Source organism: Hyla sarda, chromosome 6 (assembly GCF_029499605.1).
Source record: "Hyla sarda isolate aHylSar1 chromosome 6, aHylSar1.hap1, whole genome shotgun sequence".
NCBI lineage: Eukaryota > Metazoa > Chordata > Amphibia > Anura > Hylidae > Hyla > Hyla sarda.
This window is the reverse complement of record NC_079194.1, coordinates 287,726,569-287,745,840: the sequence shown is the minus strand read 5'-3', so window position 1 is coordinate 287,745,840 and position 19,272 is coordinate 287,726,569. Positions and strand designations below refer to the sequence as shown.

Here is a 19,272-nt window from a genome sequence, read left to right as displayed (position 1 = left end):
AAATGGCACAGGGGGCTCAGAAGGGGGAATTAAAATGGAAAAGTGGGATTAAAATGGTGTGGGGATCAGAGGAGGGGGATTGAAATGGCACAGGGGGGGGGATCAGAGGGGGGATTGAAATGGCAAAGGGGGGGGGAGTCAGAGGGGGGATTAAAATGGTACAGGTTGGATCAGATGGGGGGAATTGAAATGGTACAGGGGGATCAGAAGGGGATTAAAACTGCACAGGGGGTGAAAGGGGACAATTGAAATTACATGGGGAAATCAGGGGTGGGGGATTGAAATGGCACGGGGAGGGAATAAGAGGAGGGGGACTGAAATGGCACAGCGGGCATCAAAGGTGGGATTGAAATGACATAGGGCCGTTGTGCCATTTCAGTTCCCCCAATCCTCCTGTGCTATTTTAGTTAATCCCCCTGTGCCATTTCAACTGATCCCCCTGTGCCATTTCAATGAACCCCCCCACCCCCCACCCCACCGATCCTCCTGCCATTTGCATTTTTATTGATTCCCCCCCCCAGATCCCCAGCCGGGGAAATGTACTGCACCGAATGTGGGAGAACTATACTGCCAACTAATATAGGGGAACTATACAGCCAACCTAATGTGCGGGGACTTATACTGCACCATTATAGGACTCGCTGTATGAACTCACCACCTCGCATTACATGACTCCATTCTCTTAGCCTAGTTTTCTACAATTACCAGGTAAATGACCGGGCGCTGTCCCTTCACAGATCATTACATGAACGTGTTACAATAAGTAAACCTGAGTCAGCTATACTTTACCCAGTTGCATCCTATAACCACGCTGACATATACCAATATATCAAGAGTTAGAAAAACTAAGCGGATTTCTTCCAAAAAACAGCACCACACCTGTCCTCAGCTTGTGTGTGGTATTGCAACTCAGTTCCATTGAAGTGAATGGAGACAAGTTGTAATAAGACGAACAACCTGAGAACAGAGGTGGCGCTGCCTTTATTTCTGGATATCCTAAAGGGTGTGTTCACACCAGCGTACTTTCTTTCAAACTCGCAGCGTGTTTCCTGCTGCGAGTTTGAAAGGGGCGGGCTCTCCAACAGCTGTCAGTGGCAAATTTTCGGCAGCTGAATTTCCGCTGCGGAAAATCCGCCGCAGACCCTATCGAAAACATGCTGCAAGTCTGAAAAGAAATACGCTTGTGTGAACGCACCATAAGGGCAGCAGATTTTTGACAGCAGAATCTACGCTGTTAAAAATCCGCAGCAGACCCTACTGAATGTAATGGGGTTTACGACGGATTTTCCCATTTCAAACTTTCAAGTTGGAAAGAAAATACACGGGCGTGAACGCACCCTAAATGTCCGGGTTTTGTCTATTCAAGGTTCGTAAGTACGAGCTCTCCTATACAGTGGGCCACTGCAAAAAAAAAAATGGCCGAACTATACCACCATATGGTTTTACAGTAAGGCTGGGTTCACATAATGTTTTCAGCCATACGGGACCGCACACGGCTGGGGGGAGCTAAAACTGGGCGCTCCCGTATCCCTGCGTATGCGGCCCGTATGTAATGTATTTCAATGAGCCGACCTGACTGAATCATTTTCCCGTATGCGGTTTTCAACCGAACCTAAAACCGTAGTCAACCGGTTCACTCTGGTCGGCTCATTGAAATACATTACATACGGCTGCATATGGCAGGGATACGGGAGCGCCCAGTTTTAGCTCCCCCCCATTCGTATGCGGTCCCGTATGGCTGAAAACGTGATGTGAACCCAGCCTAAGTGTATATGTCGGGGACTAACATGGGCGAATGTTATGAAATTTGTTATGGGTCAATATGCTGGAATTGGCTGTTGGGTTCTAAGGTGCCTGATGGGAACAGGACCCCCCCTTATGTGCTTTCAGTGGCGCCCAACTTAATTGACATAGAGGGCCACCCTAATTGAGTCCCAAAATGCTCGGATTTAGATGAATCAACATTTTTCGGGAAACAAAATAAGATCTGAGGGGGATATTTATCAAACTGTGAGCTGAGACAAAGTTAACCTGGCGTTGGTGTGCAGGCTCTGGTGTGTCCTTTATATAAGGATACACTGGCGAATGTCTCAATTTTAACATCAGTGTTGAGGGATAGCCAATGTCATTGTATACATCTACCACAGTAGTGCACCCATATTCCTGTATTGTATTATTTTAATTGTTACACATCCACACCGTTTATCTGGTGTAGGATTCTATTGTGGCACTTGTAGTCCACTGCAGGCATCCTCCATTGTATGCATTTTTATGCTGGGGATCGCCCCTAGCAACGGACTACAAGGGCAGGATCTGCTCCCCCAGTATATATGCACAACTGCATTTGGGGTTGAGCACCTCCAGCCATTTGAGACCACGTTTTTTGTTGTTGTTTGTAAAGTTAACCTGTAGCCCATAGCAACCAATCAGATCCCTCCTTCATTTTTGAAAAGTCCTTTAAAAAACGAAACAAGCCATCTGATTGGTTGCTATGGGCAACTGGTCAACTTATCCTCTGCACAAATTTTTATAAAACTCAACCACACGCAGCATATAGGCTGTGGATCACCTAGCGGAAATTCAGCGCCTTCAGCTGTCCGGGGCATGCTGGGAGTTGTAGTTTTGCAACAGCTGGAGGCACTCTGGTTGGGAAAAACTGATCTACATTATAAAAAGATGCGCCCATTGATACAGTCTCCTTTGGCAAATTACCCATCCCTGGAGTTAACATTATAAAGTTTTATATGATATTTCCAGCGCCGTACAAGCGCTCTCTGCACTTTACTCTTCCTTCTTAGGTTTTACAAGAACATGAATCATTAAAGGGGTACTCCGGTGGAAAACTTTTTTTTTTTTTTTTTAAATGAACTGGTGCCAGAAAGTAAAACAGATTTGTATATTACTTCGATTTACAAATCTTAATTAGACCATCTTTCCATTGAAAAGCAAAGTCACCTTGAGTCATGTACTGTAAGTTATGAGGATTATCCCTTTACGAAGATGCTGCATACTGTACATAAGTGCATCACTTAACAAGGGCGTTTAATGTCTTATGACTGTCCACCTCTTCAGAAACGAGTAGACCTGCCGGATCAGAGAGGATTGTTTTCCGATTCACATGACCAGGCACGGTAATTCAGGATCTTGTGATAAGACCTCAGGTTACAGCTTTGAAATGGGGCGAAACTCTAGAGCAGGATGCCTCCAGGTGTTGCTAAACTACAACTCCCAGCATGCCCGGGCAGCCAAAGGCTGGAGGCACCCTGGTTGGGAAACACTACTCTAGAGGGGTAAAAAGTGACATCCCCTCCCCTGGGGCTGTGTAGGTGTGTATAGAATATCTGCTAAAATACTGACCCCCCCCCCCCCCCCCCCCCCTGAAATAACTTCCTAATACAGTGTATCCCAACCAGGATGCCTCCTGCTGTTGCCAAACTACAACTCCCAGTATGCTGGGAGTTGTAGTTTTGCAACAGCAGGAGGCACCCTGGTTGGCAAACACTACCTTAGACTAAAGTTGGCCACACCCGTCAGGTTTGGTTGACTCTCCAAGGCAGACAAGGGTGCCTCTAGTGTATATGGTAATGAAGACCTATATATTGGAATATTGTCTGAATGCACTTTTTTATCCAAGGCACATTTATTTGAACAGCAAAAGGAACAGGGATGGGGCCTGCTATTACTGCTCATTAGATGTATAACTCATTAGATAAGGCAGCAGGAAGCCTTTCTGGGTTCCACTGCTGCCTTATCTAAGGAGTCATAAATCTAATAAAAGCATTAATACCGGCTTTCCCCTTCACATAATTGGTCTGGTCCTGTGCTAACAGTAGGGAAGAGGGTATGGGAGCTCTCTCCATTCAGAGCTGTGACATGATGTTGCAGCTTACAAGGGAAATAGCATAGGTGATATGGAAGATCTCTGCACTTTGACTAATAACATATTTGTCAATTATTTTATTGTACTTTTTGACACTATACACAGGTTGTTTCTTTAACCCCCATTATATGTCTAAAGCATGTTGGCTTTTCCAGTAATGCACTTTCAACAAGACTAGGGTATTCTTCATGTGTTTCATTTATACAGGACATTGCAGCAGAAGGGAAGTAGTTCTAGACTTTAAAAAAAAAAAAAAAAAAGTACAATCCTAAGACATTGTTCCCACATTTGCACTTTTAGGATAGGGTTACAAACGCCACATTTTGCTGCATATTTTCTGCAGCCGATTTTGCTACCCATTGGCTTCAACGGGTAGTAAAGTATGGCAGCGGCAAAATACCGTGTGACCCTTATCACCATTTTCTCTTCCAGTACGTGAACACGGCCTACGCTATTTCCCCTGGCCAGACACACCTATTCAACTCGCGGAACCTGTCATCCATTAACAAAAACACCTTGAGCCCTTATTAGCGTAATGGAAAAAAAAAGTTACAAAACAAGCAAAATGACCAGATTTTATTACATATTATAAAAGTGCCTTACATAGTAACAGCAAAGAGAGAACAGAGGCACAGTATTCCGATTCACGTTACTAACCTCGAATCTGGAATGTCAGGATTGACTGAAGACATAATGTGTCGTAAAGGCAAAAACGGGCATAGGAAGCTCCTGAAACCATTGCGGGCAATGGGGGCTGTGTTCGTGACTGCTTATACGTTTAAAGAGGTACTCCGGTGGAAATTTTTTTTATTTTTATTAACTGGTGCCAGAAAGTTAAACAGATTTGTAAATGACTTCTATAAAAATAAATCTTTACCCTTCCAGTACATTTTAGCAGCTGTATGCTTTAGAGAAAATTCTTTTCTTTTTGAATTTCTTTTTTTTTGTCTTGATTGTGCTCTCTGCTGACTCCTGATGCCCGTATCTGGAACTGTCCAGAGCAGGAGAAAGTCCCCATTGCAAACCTATGCTGCTCTGGACAGTTCCTGACACGGACAGAGGTGTCAGCAGAGAGAACTGTGGTCAGACAGAAAATAAATTCAAAAAGAAAAGAACTTCCTCTGTAGCATACAGCTGCTAAAAAGTACTGGAAGGGTAAAGATTTTTTTTTATAAAAGTCATTTACAAATCTCTTTAACTTTCTGGCACCAGTTGATTTAAAAGAAAAAAGTTTTCCACCAGAGTACTCCTTTAATGCTCTAGAGCAGTGTTTCCCCAACCAGGAGGCCTCCAGCTGTTGCAAAACGACAACTCCCAGCATGCCCGGACAGCCTTTGGCTGTCCGGGCATGCTGGGAGTTGTCGTTTTGCAACTATTGAAATCAATGGGGGCCAGGCACGTGACTTTTTTGGGCTTCCCAGACAACTGTATAAACTAATACAGGGTTCCCCAACCCGTGTTTCTCCAGCTGTTGCAAAACTATTAGTGCCCATGCAGACTACAGAATTTACTAGCAGATCCCTGCCCCCGGAATCGGGATTAATTTCATGTGCAAATTAACCCCTGCAATTCAAACTAACAATGGGCTCTTCCGCGCGGTCACCTACAGCTATCTTGAGACTGCTAATGTAAATAAGGCCTCACGCGTACAACAGCTGTCGGCTGAACAATCCCGATCCCTCCATACACATGAACGCTCGACTTGGCTGAGAGTCCATGTGTTCTGAATGGGGAGAGGGGATTTATATAAACACATTATGGAAATGGTGCAAGGAATTTAGATGAGAAAATTCCAGGCGGATTCCGCTTACAGAACCAGCGCCAATTCTTCCGAAAATAATGCCACTCCTGTCCTCAGGTTGTATGTGGAATTACAATTTGGGCACTGTCTTTAAAACAAATTTTTGCTATTGCTCTCCTTATGGTAAATAAAAAAAAAATCTTTCTAATGTACTTTGTTTAAAATAAATTTTTTTTTTTTTTTTTTTTTTTTTAAAAGCCTCCACTAGGTGTCTCCCTACTTGTCCAGAGCACATTTCCCCCAAATCTCTTGCACAGACTTTGGACTCCTTTGAAGTCCAAAATCAGGAAATGCAGTCTGGAGTGCTAAAGGGTGTGTGCAGCTTTAGCCAATCATAGCTCATCTCACACTGAACTGCTCTGGGCTGTGTGTAGCAGAGTGAGGGAGGAAGTTCTCCCCTGTATGGCTTCAGATGATGTCACGCCTGCTGGGGAACGCCCCTTCCCAGTCTGTGAATCTGACTGAGACTGAGCAGAAAATACAGAGCAATATCAAGGTAGAAAACTAAAAAATAATAAAAATAAAAAGGCAGGGGGGTGGTTTATCCTGATGGGGGCAGCAAACTGGGAGGATTATAGCATTTAACAAGATCATGACAGGTACTCTAGTGGAACTGAGCTGCAATACCATACACAACCTGAGGACAGGTGGGGCAGGAAAAACAGAACGACTGATCCATTGTAACAAAAGGTTGTCACATTTTTTTGTTTTAGGAAATTGATCATAAAAACAGCAGTGATTCGTAAAAGATTACATTACAATGTAAACATAATACAGAGGATTCGCTTCACATGGTGCGACCGCCAATAGCTTCCTATGGAACGGCGCCTGACCCGGGACAATATCTCATCCTCTTCTGTCAAAATAATAAATATTCTATTAAAAAAAAGTGGGTAATCCAGGATTAGAGGGGGGGAAAAAAAATAAAAAATACGTTTCCTTCTTCCATAAAACACTGCCTCCCTTGTCCTCAGGTTGTGTGTGGTATTGCAGCTCAGTTCCACTGAAGTTAATGGAGCAGAGTTGTAATACCACGCACAATACCAGGACAAAGGTGGCGCTGTTTTTTTGGGCAGAATGTTTCTTTCCCAATCCTGGATAATCTCAGTTTCTGGTAAAGCTGAGTGATGGGCAATATGGCGTCCATTTCTGCAACAGAAAAGCTGCGTTTTTAACCCCACTAAGGGTGGGTTCACATATGTTCGGCCATCTGGAGCTACAGCGGGTGTGAATGCAAGATGTGACAAGCTGTAGACCATTGTTTTCCAACCAGGGTGGCTCCAGCTGTTGCAAAACTACAACTCCCAGCATGCCCGGACAGCCTTCGGCTGTCCGGGCATGCTGGAAGTTATAGTTTTGCAACAGCTGGAGGCACCCTGGTTGGGAAACACAGCTGCAAACGTTGCACTTGAGCTTAAGCGGCACCATGGCGGATGGCCACACATCAGTAAACCTGGCCTAAGAGTTTCATTGATTGTCCATAGGAAGAGAACAAAAAAAAAAAAAATGTTAAAAATTTAAAAAAAAAGGGGTACTCCACTGGAAAACATTTTTTTCTAAATCAACTGGTGCCAAAAAAAGTTAAACAGATTTGTAAGTTACTTCTATTTAAAAATCTTAATCCTTCCAGTACTTATCAGCTGTTATGTGCTCCAGAGTAAATTCTTTTCTTTTTGAATTTCCTTTCTGCCTGACCACAGTGCTCTCTGCTGACACATCTGTCCATTTTAGGAACTGTCCAGAGTAGAAGCAAACCCATCCTGCTCCGGACAGTTCCTGATATGGACAGAGGTGTCAGCAGAGAGCACTGTGGTCAGACAGAAAGTAAATTTAAAAAGAAAATAACTTCCTGTGGATCATATAGCAGCTGATAAGTACTGGGAGGATTAAGATTTTTTTTATAGAAGTAGTTTACAAATCTGTTTAACTTTCTGGCACCAGTTGATTAAAAAAAAAAAAAAAAAAAAAAAAAAAAATGTTTTCCAGTGGAGTACCCCTTTAAATTAAAATGTGGTTGTTCAGCGCCACACCTGTCCTCACGTTGTGTGTGGTATTGCAGCTCATCTCTCTTCCCTTCAATTAACTTGAACTGCAATACCAGTTGCAACCTGCGAACAGGTGTGGCGGTCTTCCAGTAAAAAGCAGCCATGTTTTTATCTAATTCAGAAGTTGTCATAGTGGGTCACAAGATGGCAGCCGCTCTTCTTATTGGCCAGACAGCGGCTGCAAGCAAGTATTTGGCAAAAACTACGGGGGAGATTTATCAAAACCTGTCCAGAGGAAAAGGTGCCCAGTTGCCCATAGCAACCAATCAGATCGCTGCTTTCATTTTTAACAAGGCCTCTGCAAAATGAAAGAAGCGATCTGATTGGTTGCTATGGGCAACTGGCCAACTTTTCCTCTGCACAGGTTTTGATAAATCTCCCCCTATGGCTTCTCCTGCCTGTGGCTCTCTGAAACTACAAACGCCGGGCATGCTGGGAGTTGTAGTTTCGCAACAGCTGAAGAGACACAGACAGGAGACCACATGGCAAGCCATATATTTCAGTTGCTTTTAGCAGCCATACCCTTGAAGCAAATCTACTCACTCAGTTATGCGTCAATACAGTACAGAACCGGGCACATTTACCAGTCGGGAGACTGAGAAAGCTGGGTGCCAACCTCTCTGGGAGATATAAGAGTGGCCTTATTGGTTTATAACTATAGAACGCTGATTTGTATGTTTTCACGCGTACCGGATGTGCTGCATATTTTCTGCCGCTGATTTTACTACCCATTGAAGTCATCAGCAGAAAATCTGCAGCAGATCCAGTATGTGTGAATGCTCTTTATTAGGGTAGGTTCACACGGGCGGATTTTTCGCTGCGTAATTGAAAGTGGGCGGGCTCTTCTCGGCTGTTCGCAGCAGATTTTCCATGGCGGAATATACGCTGCGGAAAATCCGCCGCAAGTTCCATTGAAGTCAGTAGGGACTACGGCGGATTTTCCGCAGTGTAAATTCCGCCGCGGAAAATCTGCTGCCCACTTTCAAATACACAGCAGAAAACCCGCAAGAAAATCCGCCTGTGTGAACCTACCCTCAGTGTACACAGATGTTCCTCATAATGGCCGCCCCATATAGAACATGGGACTTATTTATCTGTATTTATGTAGCTGTACAAAGACCCAGGTGAGGACAAACGGGTTTGTCCTATGGTATTTCAATGGGCGAGGCTTCTTGGTGAGTATAAACTGGCATGGCCCTTACACACCAGTCTTGGTTGGCATCCATGGGCATTGTCTATAGGACTGGAGATCACACCCCTGAGGGGCTCTTCTCTTCATTGCTGATCGTCTGCACGTTCTGATCCTGCGTCTTCTTCATCTCCAGACCCTTCACCCACGTGTAGCAGAAGGAGCCCCCGAGCACCATGGCGTTGCTCGTCCACCACAGGAAACTCTTACTCTGCTGGTAGTAAGATACGGCAATGACAGTCTGGGCGCAGGCCTTGGCAGTGCCCCGAGATGTTGTGGGTGAGGGGACTGGTGAACTTGATCTGCATTCCCGTCACGTAGCCTATGGCAAAGCCGAAAATGCCCCCAAGGTCATCATGCCCCAGAAGTAAGAGGAATAAAGTTTGTCGAAGGCAATGAGGGTGCCCAGCTCCCCGAATACGAGCAGGAGGGGTAAGAAGAGGAAGCAGGCGTTCACGTTGTTGTAGAACGTCAGGCGCCAGATGCTGCCGTCCACGGCGGGGAGAACCTTTTTGGTGTAAATGGCGTTCAAGGACACGCATAAACTGGCAATGACTCCAAAGAATATGCCGGCCCAGGATAAGGTGCCCCCGGCGCCCTCTTGGTCTATGCCCAGCCAGAAGCCACCTGTGGGGGGAGAAACAAAATACCATGAATTAAAAATAACATCCCGTGTAAAATATTCTGAGTGAAAGCCGAGAAGTAGCTAATAAAGCGTAAAGCGAAGAAATGTTTATACGGTTATAAAAATGTTTATTATACCGTATATACTCGAGTATAAGCAGAGTTTTTCAGCATGAAAACGCCCCCTTGGCTTATACTCGAGTGAACTCTATGCCCGTCAATCCCTTCTCAGTGGTCTTCAACCTGTGGACCTCCAGATGTTGCAAAACTACAACTCCAGCAAGCCCAGACATAGTCATCATCCAGCCCCCCCCCCCCCCCTTTTTGTTTTGTACTCACCTCCCCTCGGCGGGACATTGGGGTGAGCTGGTCCGGGCCATCTATGCTGCAGGGACCGTCCGGTGGGGATGGTTAGTCGTTGCGGGGGGGGGGGGGGGGGGGGCTCTTCTCCACGCTTTGGGCCCGGCCCTGGAGTAGTGACATTGCCTTGACAACGCCGCACAGGGACGTTCATGCGCAACGTCACTGTGCGTCGTCGTCAAGGCAACATTACTAGTCCGGGCTTGAAGCGTGGAGAAGAGGCCCCCCCCCCCCCCCCCCCCCCCGGTGAAAATGGACAGCCCGCAACGACTAACCATCCCCCACCGGACAGTCCCTGCAGCATAGATGTCCTGGACCAGCTCACCCTAACTTCCCGCCGAGGGGAGGAGAGTACAAAACAAAAAAGGGGGGGGGGGGGGGCCTGGATGATGACGAAGGCCGCAATGGTCTTCAACCGGCGGACCTTCAGAGGTTTCAAAACTACAACACCCAGCATGCCCGGACAGCCAAAGGCTGTGGGGATAGGGGATAAGTGTGATCGCGGAGGGTCCGACCTCTGGGACCCCCACGATCTCCCAAACAGGCCCCCGCATTGCCGCTCTGTGAGAGCAGCTAGTGCGAGTAGCCCCCTCCCCATGCAGCGCTATGGGAGAGGCATGAATGCTGCATGGAGGAGGAGTGTCGGTCGCTGCATCATGCTGTGGCCCGGCATGCCTCCTGCACGGGTGAGCCGCAGCAGAGCCGTGGGCCCCGTGAAGGAGATCGCGGTTGGGGGTTGGTCCCAGCATTCGGACCCCCCGCGATCAAACACTTATCCCCTATTCTGTGGAATGGGGGTTAAGTGTTAATTCACTACAGATGGCCTATAACTCTATATGTTCTATTATTGTTTCATACAGAGGACATGTAATCATATCTATGTTAATAAGCTCATAATTGTCATAATTACACACCATTCTATCTTTGGTTATGTTATATGGAAAAAAAAATCATCTTAATTTTAAAAAGAAAAAAATTATATGTGAAATAATATTTAAAAATCTATAATTAATTTAGAAAAATGATTTAATAATTAAATAATAATAATACAAATAAATACTAAATAAAAATAAATATAGGCTAACATTTTATGATAATTATTTAATAATAATAATAAAAAATATTATTATTATTAATAATAATAATAATAATAATAATAATAATTTGGTGTTGGAACAGGAGGAGGGAAATAGAAAAAAAAACTACTTACATATCCCTGGTCCTCCGCAGCTCCCATTGGTTCGCCTGTTCTCCTGAGATGAGAGCTCAGTACAAGACCTGCCACCTCAACCAATCACCGGCTGAGCCTGCAGGTCCTGCAACAAGCACTTGTCTCGAAAGAAGAAATCGGGGGACCAAACGGGAGAGCTGCGGGGGACCCGTGGCTAGGCAAGTATACTTCCCCCCCCCCCCCACCATATATTTTTCTTAAAGGAGATCTGCAGTGTATAACACTTATCCCCTATCCACAGGATAAATGTCCGATCACGGGGTGGGGTCAGAACGCTGGGATCCATCCCCACGCGATCTCCTGTACGGGCTCCAGGCTTTATGGCGGCTGTGTGCAGTTAATGTACGTGTCGTCGACCTCAGTGAGGTTGACATAACGTCCCCCCCCCCCCCCATACAGCTTTATTGGAGAGTGAGGAGTGCACGAACGCTGCATCTCTGCCTCTCCCATAAAGACACGTGGAGGGGGGGGGGGGGGGGGGTGTTTGCACCCCCCCCCCCCCCCCCCCACAATCAGACACTTATTCCATATCCTGCGGATCGTGGATAAGTGTCATACACCGCAGATCTCCTTTAAGAGAAAACACTGTACATCCCCTTTAAGAGTTCGTTCTCACATACAGTATCTGCTACATATTTTGTGCAGATGATATTGCTACCCATTAACTTCAATGGGTAGCAAAATCAGCTGCAGAAAATATGCAGCAGATCCTGTACCTGTGAACGAACCCTTACAGGGGTACTCCGGTGGAATATTTTTTTTAAATCAACTGGTGCCAAAAAGTTTAACAGTTTTGTAAATGGCATCTATTAAAAAAAAATGTAATCCCTCCAGTACTTATTAGCGGCTGTATACTACAGAGGAAATTCTTTTCTTTATGGATTTCTTTTACGTCTGACCACAGTGCTCTCTGCTGACACCTTCTGTCCATGTCAGGAACTGTCCAAAGCAGGAGAAAATCCCCATAGCAAACATATGCTGCTCTGGACAGTTCCTAAAAAGGACAGAGGCGTCAGCAGAGAGCACTGTGGACAGACAATAGAAATCCAAAAAGAAAAGAATTTCCTCTGTAGTATACAGCAGCAAATAAGTACTGGAAGGATTAAGATTTTTTAATAGAAGTAATTGACAAACGTGTTTAACTTTTTGGCACCAGTTGATGTTTCCCCTTTAAAGAGTCTGTCCATTTTATATGTCACATTTAGCTCAATCGGCACAAGTTCTGAAACTTTTTCTTAAAGGGGTACTCCCGTGGAAATGTTTTTTTTTTTTGTTTTTTAAATCAACTGGTGCCAGAAAGTTAAACAGATTTGTAAATTACTTCTATCAAAAATGCTCCATGCTGGGAGTTGTAGTCTTTGCACCTGCTGGCAACACGCTGGTTGGTAAACACTGACGTAGACTTCTGTAGCAAAAAGGTCGGATTCCCCTAGTGATCTCAGAAGTGAGACCCAGTGTTATCAAAACTTTTGACATGTGTGATCAACGTGTCAAAAAGTTAAAGGGGTACTCCAGTGGGAAACTTTTTTTTTTAATCAACTGGCGCCAGAAAGTTAAACAGATTTGTAAATTACTTCTATTAAAAAATCTTAATCCTTCCAGTACTTAGCTGCTGAATACTAGAGGAAATGGTTTTCTTTTTGCAACACAGAGCTCTCTGCTGACATCTCTGTCCATTTTAGGAACTGTCCAGAGCAGCATATGTTTTCTATAGGGATTTTCTCCTACTCTGGACAGTTCCTAAAATGGACAGAGATGGCAGCAGAGAGCACTGTGGTCATGATATCAGCAGAGAGCTTTGTGTTCCAAAAAGAAAAGCACTTCCTCTGTAGTATTCAGCCGCTAATAAGTACTGGAAGGATTAAAACATTTTTTAATAGAAGTAATTTACAAATCTGTTTAACTTTCTGGCACCAGTTGATTTAAAAAAAAAGTTTCCCACTGGAGTACCCCTTTAACTTTTTGACACGTTGATCACACATGTCAAAAGTTTCGATCACACTGGGTCTCACTTCTGAGATCACTAGGGGAATCCGACCTTCTTGGCACAGAAGTCTACGTCAGGGTTTACCAACCAGCGCGCTGCCAGCGGGGGCAAAAACTACAACTCCCAGCATGCCCGGACAGCCTTTGGCTGTCCGGGCATGCTGGGAATTGTAGTTTTTGCAGCAGCTGGAGGCACGCCGGTTGGGAAACGCTGATTAGAGCCAGCACCGGTGTGAGTCTTACCGAGGATGACCCCGCAGGACATCAGGGCGTACATCGACGTGGTCTGCTTCAGAAGGACGTAGGACAGGAGGACGTTGAAGACGGTACTGAGGCACCGGCCCACCGTGTAGAAGGCCACCCCCAGGTACTTGAGGCACAGGTTGTTGAAGGTGATCATCCCAATGAAGACCAGGGACAGGGGCAGCACGCTCCGCAGGACCTTCAGGTCGAAGCGGACGGAGGGGAACTCCATCATCTCCCCCGGGACCACCAGGGACAGCAGGCTGAGGACCTTACACAGGAGAACAGTCACCAGGCACTGGTAGAAGGTGACGAAGAGTGGGGCGTCCAGCTTCAGGGTGGGGCTGTCCAGCAGGTACTTGTTCAGGAACACCATGGTGATGGAGATAAACCAGTAGAGTATGACCACCAGGGCGATCTTCACCGCCCGCACCAAGAAGGGCTCCCGGCTGCCCTCCTTATCCAGGTCCCCATCTCCCGACAGCGCCATCCTCAGGATGCCCGAGCGCTTCAGAGTCCTGTGCATGGTGAACAGAGGTCAGGGCATGAGACGGTTACTATAGCTATACACACCGGTACACGGCTCCCTCATCGGACTGTCATCCTGGCAACGAGTAATAACACAACGATATATATGCAAGTCTCCCGACCCGCCCACACCTCTCCCGGGGATCCGCCCACACCTCTCCCGGGGATCCGCCCACATCTCACCCGGGGATCCGCCCGCAGACGGCGCGCTCAATGATGAGCTGTCCGGGAGGGGCGGGCGCCTACTGATGACGTCACGCTGAGTGTAAACTCGTGAGATGATAGTGAGAGAGAACAGTCAGACACAGAGATAGAGTGCGCCGAAGAGTGCATCTATAAAAGTGAGAGAGCATCTATAATAGTGAGAGAGTGCATCTATAATAGTGAGAGAGCATCTATAATAGTGAGAGAGCATCTATAAAAGTGAGAGTGCATCTATAATAGTGAGAGAGCATCTATAAAAGTGATAGAGTGCATCTATAATAGTGAGAGAGTGCATCTATAATAGTGAGAGGATCTATAATAGTGAGAGAGCGCATCTATAATAGTGAGAGAGTGCATCTATAATAGTGAGAGGATCTATAATAGTGAGAGAGCGCATCTATAATAGTGAGAGAGCATCTATAATAGTGAGAGAGCGCATCTATAATAGTGATAGAGAGAGGGCATCTGTGATAGAGAGTGCATCTATAATAGTGATAGAGTGCATCTATAATAGTGAGAGAGAGCATCTATAATAGTGAGAGAGAGCATCTATTATAGTGAGAGAGTACATCTATAATAGTGAAAGAGACCATCTATAATAGTGAGAGAGGGCATCTGTGATAGAGAGTGCATCTATAATAGTAAGAGAGCGCATCTATAATAGTGAGAGAGACCATCTCTAATAGTGAGAGAGAGAGTGCATCTATAATAGTGAGAGTGCATCTATAATAGTGAGTGCATCTATAATAGTGAGAGAGAGTACATCTATAATAGTGATAGAGAGGGCATCTATAATAGTGAGAGAGAGCGCATCTATAATAGTGAGAGAGAGTGCATCTATAATAGTGAGAGCGCATCTATAATAGTGAGTGCATCTATAATAGTGAGAGAGAGTACATCTATAATAGTGATAGAGAGGGCATCTATAATAGTGAGAGAGAGTACATCTATAATAGTGAGAGAGAGTACATCTATAATAGTGAGAGAGAGAGAGAGAGGGCATCTATAATAGTGAGAGAGAGTACATCTATAATAGTGAGAGAGTACATCTATAATAGTGAGAGAGCGCTTAGAAAAGTAACATGGAGGAGGACAGAGGGGGGGGGTGGTTGTAAAAGGAATATGTAGGACGGAGGGGGGGGGTTGGAAAAGGAGCATGGAGGAGGATTGGGGGGTCTGAAAACTAAAGGGTCTGGAGGAGGACTAAGGAGTCTGGGGGACTTAGCGCTTGTCCACACTGGACATTCTGCTGGCGGAATTCTGCTGCGGAAATGTGCTTGCAGCAGAGTCCTATTGTTTTCAATGGGATTCTGCTGCTCTGTGCATACTGTGGAGTCACTGCAGCGGAATTCTGCTCATGGAAATCTGCCCAAAGAATGAACATATTTATTCTGCCAGATTGCGTTGCTGTCTAAGAGACGGTGCACATCCTGTGGTCCTAATGCTGATACCTTGGCGGCGCCTGCTGCAAGTGGACATTCTGCTGACTAAATGTCTGCAGTGTGGACAATCCCTTAGGGGTCTAAAGGAGAGGAAAGATAGGTCTGGGGGGGCATAGAGGGTCATTTTCAGGTTTATGATGTCTGGCGAGGTATATTTAGGGGGCACATTTTGTGGTGGCAGGGTTATATTTAGGAGGCGCAGTGTGTGGCAGGGTTATATTTAGGAGGCGCAGTGTGTGGCAGGGTTATATTTAGGAGGCGCAGTGTGCGGCAGGGTTATATTTAGGAGGCGCAGTGTGTGGCAGGGTTATATTTAGGAGGCGCAGTGTGCGGCAGGGTTATATTTAGGAGGCGCAGTGTGTGGCAGGGTTATATTTAGGAGGCGCAGTGTGAGGCAGGGTTATATTTAGGAGGCGCAGTGTGTGGCAGGGTTATATTTAGGAGGCGCAGTGTGTGGCAGGGTTATATTTAGGAGGTGCAGTGTGTGGCAGGGTTATATTTAGGAGGTGCAGTGTGCGGCAGGGTTATATTTAGGAGGTGCAGTGTGTGGCAGGGTTATATTTAGGAGGAGCAGTGTGCGGCAGGGTTATATTTAGGAGGCGCAGTGTGTGGCAGGGTTATATTTAGGAGGCGCAGTGTGTGGCAGGGTTATATTTAGGAGGCGCAGTGTGTGGCAGGGTTATATTTGGGAGGTGCAGTGTGTGGCAGGGTTATATTTAGGGGGCACATTTTGTGGTGGCAGGGTTATATTTAGGAGGTGCAGTGTGTGGCAGGGTTATATTTAGGAGGCGCAGTGTGTGGCAGGGTTATATTTAGGAGGCGCAGTGTGTGGCAGGGTTATATTTAGGAGGCGCAGTGTGTGGCAGGGTTATATTTAGGAGGCGCAGTGTGTGGCAGGGTTATATTTAGGAGGCGCAGTGAGAGGCAGGGTTATATTTAGGAGGCGCAGTGTGTGGCATGGTTATATTTAGGAGGCGCAGTGTAAGGCAGGATTATATTTAGGGGGTGCAGTGTTTGACAGGGTTATAATAATTATTGTTGTCATACAGAGAAAGAGGATCTGCTGACAAAGTGAGGACCCACTAATTTCCTGCCTTCAGACTCGGCAGAGGAAGATGCATCAGGAAGAAGTCCTGGCTTCTGGGACAGATGAAGAAGAAAAGGAAAGACAACAGAGAAGACGACTCCTGTGAGTGAAATCATTGTTCCGTCTGTCTGTTTCCCATTGTTGTTGTAGTCACTTTAAGATTTGCAGGGGTTATTGGTCAAACTGTACCCCAATCTGTGGATCTCCAGCTGTTACAAAACTACAACTCTCATAATGTCTAAAGCTCTCCAGGCATGATGGGAGTTGTAGCTTTGCAACAGCTGAAAAGCCGCTTGAACCAAGGTGATTTTACACTATGCAGCCCATTTTATTCTGGTGGGGGGCCGACTGCTTGGACCTCCACCCAAAAGACATTGGCTGCATAGTCTAATGTGCCCGAGCCTATTTTTGGTCCCAGTCCGGCGCTGCTTGCCACATTAAATGAGTTGAGAGAAGGAGGAGCAGGGCACACAGGAGCCCCGTTCAGGAACCCCTAACCTTCCCGCTTGGCAATGCGTTATATATGCTAAAATCATTATCCTCCCAATCCTTATGTGACGTTTGTGCCCCCAGGGATGGTAAAGATATTAAGCTGTAAAGTCCCCCCGGGCCGCCCAGCAAGTAGTCCCCTCGTGGCCCCGCCCCAACTGCTTGAATGACGGCTCGCGTCCGCACTGCTCCGTCTGCTTAGGGAACAGAGCGGTGACACGAGACGTCATTCAAGCCGTCGGGCAGGGCCATGGTCGCAGCCAACGGAGCTGGAAGGGGAAAGTCCCCGCACAGGGGACTACTTGCCGTGGGGCCCGGGGGGACTTTACAACTTAATATCTTTACCATCCCTGGGGGCACAAACGTCACACAGGAATGGTGAGGATAATAATTGTAGCATATATAACACATTGGCAAGCATTATATATACTAAAATATGCTGATTGGTTCCCTTTAAGGACACGGTATGCTGTAAATATACGGTGCTACAGCATGTCACTTCGCGCTCAGTGCCGTGCATTTAAGGCTAGGCTATAAAGGGAGCACAGGAGCTTTAGGGTTAATAGGGGGCCCAGGGCAATTTTTTGCATCAGGGCCCTGTGGTTTCTAGCTACGCCCCTGATAGAGTGCATCTATAATAGTGATAGAGATGATTGAGAGTGCATCTGTTATAATGATAGAGAGATAATAGAGAGGGAGAGAGAGTGCATCTATAATAGTGTGAGACAGAGAGAGATGAGAGAGACACACAGAAAGATAGAGAGTGCCAGAGTGCATCTATAATACCGATAGAGAGTGCATCTATAATAGTGAGAGACAGAGAGAGATGAGAGAGACACACAGAAAGATAGAGAGTGCCAGAGTGCATCTATAATACCGATAGAGAGTGCATCTATAATAGTGTGAGACAGAGAGAGATGAGAGAGACACACAGAAAGATAGAGAGTGCCAGAGTGCATCTATAATACCGATAGAGAGTGCATCTATAATAGTGAGAGACAGAGAGATGAGAGAGACACACAGAAAAATAGAGAGTGCCAGAGTGCATCTATAATACCGATAGAGAGTGCATCTATAATAGTGTCAGAGACAGAGAGATGAGAGAGACACACAGAAAGATAGAGAGTGCCAGAGTGCATCTATAATACCGATAGAGAGTGCATCTATAATAGTGAGAGAGAGATGATTGAAAGACAGAGAGAGTGCATCTGTAATAGTGATACAGAGAGAGAGAGAGTGCATCTGTAATAGTGATACAGAGAGACGGGGGAGAGAGAGTGCATAGTGATCAACAGAGAGATCATAGACAAAAGGAGAGAAAGATGATAGAGAGTCACACACAGAGCAAGAGGTGATAGAGATAGAGCGAGTGACACTTTATTAGTGCATCTATAATAGTGCCAGAGAGATCATAAAATATAAAAAGAGATGATAAAGACACACACAGATGAGAGAGATGATTTGGAGACACAGGTGACCGAGAAGGGCGATTGAGAGACCTACACAGATGAGAGACACATAGCTGAGGTGATAGCCTAATAATGCCAAAGAGAGAGAGAGAGAGAATGTGCCAAATTAACAGTGCCGGGGGGGGGGTTGCCACATTAACAGCACCAGCCAAAGTGTGCATCTATGATTAATGCAAATGAGAGTGCAACATTTTCAATGCCAGAGAGAGTGTCCTCCCTGCCATCTAGAAATAATGGCAGCAAGAGTGCCCTAATTACCAACCACAATAGGACCAAAGACTGTCCAGGAGTTGGCGGATGCTTTAGTCCAGGTCTGAGAGGACATCCCTCAGGAGACCATCCTCCACCTCATCAGGATCATGCCCAGGCATTGTAGGGAGGTCATACGGGCACGTGGAGGCCACACACACTACTGAGCCTCATTGTGACTTGTATTAAGGACATTACATAAAGTTGGATCAGCCTGTAGTGGGGTTTTCCACTGTGATTTTGAGTGTGACTCCATATCCAGACCTCCAGGGGTTGATACATTTGATTTCCATTGATAATTTTTGTGGGATTTTGTTGTCAGCGCATTCAACTATGTAAAGACCAAAGCATTTCATACGATTAGTTTATTCACTTTATTTTCTTGAGCAGTATATATATATATATATAATGTCTTTCCAATTCGTGTCCAATCAACACAATTTCG

The 19,272-nt window shown here is 45.7% G+C and overlaps 1 protein-coding gene across 1 annotated transcript; it reads right to left on the bottom strand.

Moving 5' to 3' along the window:
- Window positions 1-8,077: 8,077 nt before the first annotated feature.
- Window positions 8,078-14,126, bottom strand: SLC35C1 (solute carrier family 35 member C1). Its single transcript, XM_056527609.1, is given in 5 exon segments — window positions 8,078-9,180; window positions 9,182-9,264; window positions 9,267-9,542; window positions 13,360-13,877; window positions 14,071-14,126. Coding segments are annotated over 4 exon segments (1,053 nt in total). The 5' UTR covers window positions 13,850-13,877; window positions 14,071-14,126; the 3' UTR covers window positions 8,078-8,976.
- Window positions 14,127-19,272: the final 5,146 nt, after the last annotated feature.